General features: G+C 50.4%; 1 protein-coding gene across 1 annotated transcript; it reads left to right on the forward strand.

Annotated features, from left to right (window-relative positions):
• The first annotated feature begins 1,036 nt into the window (after positions 1-1,036).
• LOC148970928 (uncharacterized) lies at positions 1,037-3,113 on the forward strand. The gene has a single exon (XM_089123063.1). The coding sequence runs from the start codon at positions 1,536-1,538 to the stop codon at positions 3,111-3,113; it is 1,578 nt and encodes a 525-aa protein (XP_088979189.1). The 5' UTR covers positions 1,037-1,535.
• The last annotated feature ends 667 nt before the right edge of the window (positions 3,114-3,780 follow it).

The following is a 3,780-nucleotide window of genomic DNA, read 5'->3' on the forward strand; positions in this document are numbered from 1 at the left end:
TGCAAATTTCCGCAGCCCCAAGGCATTTCATGCCATTGGCTCGTGATTAAATACCCGAAGAGGATTGGCTTTCTATGCGAAACCCCCAATCTCCGTCACTTCTGATGTAACGTCTCCGTTCCCTACTCAGGGAACGAGGGTTACATCCGTAACAGAGACGTTTTATATTTCATGGCAGTGTAATGAGTGGAAATAAGGTGTGGCCCCTTTAAGAGCTGCACGCGCCCTCTTTATCGTCTGCACTCTTTCAGGATGCTAATCTAGCTAGTACAGTGTAGTTCGAATATTTCAGTTTTCCTACGCATTCACAGGGAACTACAATATAAGTAAACATTAAATTACCATAACTCTCAATCCACAGATTCCCGCGTTGTATTTATCGTTGTATTTGTTGCTGTTGTAACTGCTCCACCTCACGGAGCAGCAGCAGCCAGCGTGCGCATCTCATTAGTAACCTGACCTGCATGGCCAATCGTCCACTGAGCAGAAATCAGCTCTCACAGCCTCAGTACGACCATTACTGTGTTATTTAAAAATGTAAAACTGGACCTAAATCGGTAGATCAGCTGTCACCATTGATTGACTGCATTTCTATTGTTTCTTGTGTTGACGAACTTGACCAACTACCTATCAGATCTGGGGTGGACACAGGGGTGGCCAATGACCTTTCAGGGGTGGCCAAGGGGCCACCCCAGGCCACCCCCTAGAATCGCCAGTGGACGTACTCCGACAGTGACAGACTGATAGGGAACATCTCGGTTACGTATGGTAACCCTCGCTCCCTGAAGGAGGGAACAGAGACATACGTCCCGCAGCCAAAATTCCCGTACAACTGCTCGGCTCCTCAGCGAAAACCTGAAGAGGCAATGCACCTGCTACTTATTATATACCCTCTCTGCGAGGCAGAGCAGCTGCTGCAAATCATTACGTGCCAATGTTTATTGGCTCCTTCAGTAACTGAGACGTTTCTGTAGTTTCCAAAATTCCACTTTATTTTCTATATATTTTTGATAACTGTGGTTGCTCATACCTGTCATGATTCTGCCCTCTTGTGGTTGATTTTCTCTGGTCATGAGGCAGGATCATGACAGAATCATGTTTTGTGTACAAGCGCATGGTCTGTTTGGGCCATGTGCTTGTGTTGTCTCGTTTCTTTACTCCGCCCCCTTGTTATCCTCGTCTCGTCATTATTGTCTAGTCAGTCTCACCTGTCCTCGTCATTAGTGTTCCCTATTTAATCCCCTTGTGTTTGCTGTCCTGGGTCGGTTCATTGACTAATGTTGACAAATGTTGCCAAGTGTTATCTGTGCCAAGTTTGTGAGTACCTGTCAAGAGGATTTGTCCTGTTTATTTATTGCTCGTGTCAGTCGTTTACCTAGTTTTATTTTGTCAGTACCTTGTCTAGTCAGTCACCTTGTCAGAGTCTTGTTTTGCCCCCTCGTGGGCTTTGTTTTCCCCTTTTTTGTCTTCAATAAATTATCTGTGATTGCACACCGTCTGCTTCTGGGTTCATCCGCCACCCTTACCTCAACAGAATGAACCGACCACAATCGAACCCAGCAGATGGTATGTCCTCCAGTGTCAAGCATGACTCTGAGGAACTGAAGGAGTGGTGGTCCAAGACCATCGCTGACTCGAGGAGAGGCAAGCTCCCGATTCCCGCTCAGGGACAGCTATCGATAAGGGAGTATGCCCGGGTTGTGAACGAGAGGAGGTTTTTCATTCCGGAGTTCCTCCTAAACTGCTACCTCGTCGCTGGTCTCAACTCTCTTCCACCCCTGGTTGAACGGGAGGAGCTGGTGACTTATCCGTTCACTGAGTTGGTGGATTGCTTGTCTCGGAGAGAGTCACAGGCACCCACAGGCTCATCATCCGCCAAGCTGCCCGTGATCCCGGAGGGTCGTGTTCTTGCTGTGGTCACTCAAGGGGATCTGGTTTCCTCTGTATCTTCTCCTGAGGTTTCGTCCACACCACCTCATCTCCGTGGCAAGCGAGAGAGACGGAGTTCATGGGATTCTCCTTCTGAATCATCCTCGACAGAGTCAACGCTGTCTGAGACTGCCCTTCCTGCACCAGTTACAGCCCCCATTGAGCTTCTCCAACCGGTCAAGGGTCCGTCTACGTCCGTGCCACGGCCTAGGAAGAAAAGGAGGAGGAGGGGGGCCTCTCGTCCTTCATCTCCACCTGTCCCAGAGCCCGCTGCTGTAAGCGCTGTCCCAGAGCCCGCTGCTGTAAGCGCTGTCCCAGAGCCCGCTGCTGTAAGCGCTGTCCCAGAGCCCGCTGCTGTAAGCGCTGTCCCTGAACCCGCTGCTGAGGACACCGTTCCTGAGCCTGCTGTCGTGAGCGCCGCTGAGAGGGCTGCAGCTGATTCGGCTGCTGAGGCTGTTTTGCGGTCAGTGTCAGCAGATCAGGAGTTGCCTATTGCCGTTGCGGCAAGAACTTTGTCCAAGTACCTGTCAAGTCTAGCCAAGATTCTGGAAGTTCCAGCCAGGTCTGGCATATTGTCTTGTCCCGTGTCTACAGCCGCCGAGAGCGCCGAACCCGCGCCAGCCGCCGAGAGCGCCGAACACGCGCCAGCCGCCGAGAGCGCAAGACCGGAGCCCGCCACAGAGAGCGCTGCACCCAGTCCTGTCCTTTCGCCTGTCATGTCCCCCGTCAGGAGTCCTGTTTCCCCATCCTCTGAGTTTGTTGCTGCTGCCACTAATGCAGTACCCCAGTCTGTTTTCCCGGTCGCCCCTGTCTCCACTATTTCCCGGACTGTTTCCCCATTTGTCCCTGTCTCCACTGCCCCTGGACTTCCGCTTGTTTCTCCTGTCTCCCCTGCCCTGTCTCAACCCCGGACTGTTTCTCCTTCTACCCACACCACTCCACCCAAGTCCGTTCGGACCCCCCGTCCCAAGCCCATACCCCGTGGTCCCAAGATCACCGCCCCGCCTGTGCACCCTGGACCCTCGCTCAAGGACTTTATTGTCCCTCCGCCTCCCCTTCCTTGTTTATTATTTTTGATGTTCCACCCCAACCCTGTTGTTGTGTATTCTTGTTTGCCTTTGTTGGTTTTTGCTATGTACTGTTGGTTTTTGTCTTTGTCACAGTCTGTCATGTCCCGTGTTTAATGTCCCCTTGAGGAGCGTCTGGTAGCCGCTCCTTAAGGTGGGGGTTCTGTCATGATTCTGCCCTCTTGTGGTTGATTTTCTCTGGTCATGAGGCAGGATCATGACAGAATCATGTTTTGTGTACAAGCGCATGGTCTGTTTGGGCCATGTGCTTGTGTTGTCTCGTTTCTTTACTCCGCCCCCTTGTTATCCTCGTCTCGTCATTATTGTCTAGTCAGTCTCACCTGTCCTCGTCATTAGTGTTCCCTATTTAATCCCCTTGTGTTTGCTGTCCTGGGTCGGTTCATTGACTAATGTTGACAAATGTTGCCAAGTGTTATCTGTGCCAAGTTTGTGAGTACCTGTCAAGAGGATTTGTCCTGTTTATTTATTGCTCGTGTCAGTCGTTTACCTAGTTTTATTTTGTCAGTACCTTGTCTAGTCAGTCACCTTGTCAGAGTCTTGTTTTGCCCCCTCGTGGGCTTTGTTTTCCCCTTTTTTGTCTTCAATAAATTATCTGTGATTGCACACCGTCTGCTTCTGGGTTCATCCGCCACCCTTACCTCAACAATACCAACTTATTAACTTTATTGTATTAACAAATTTATTGAGATGAATGAACTCAGTGGTACTCAACCCATAGACCTGAAATACCCCCAGCACTGCACAAGATGTCTTCCTAAATCAA

Source organism: Pimephales promelas, chromosome 18 (genome assembly GCF_988280905.1).
Source record: "Pimephales promelas chromosome 18, fPimPro1.hap1.1, whole genome shotgun sequence".
NCBI classification, from domain to species: domain Eukaryota; kingdom Metazoa; phylum Chordata; class Actinopteri; order Cypriniformes; family Leuciscidae; genus Pimephales; species Pimephales promelas.

Coding starts and splice junctions, on each gene's coding strand:
- LOC148970928 (XM_089123063.1), top strand. CDS start 1,536: ATGAACCGACCACAATCGAACCCAGCAGATGGTATGTCCTCCAGTGTC.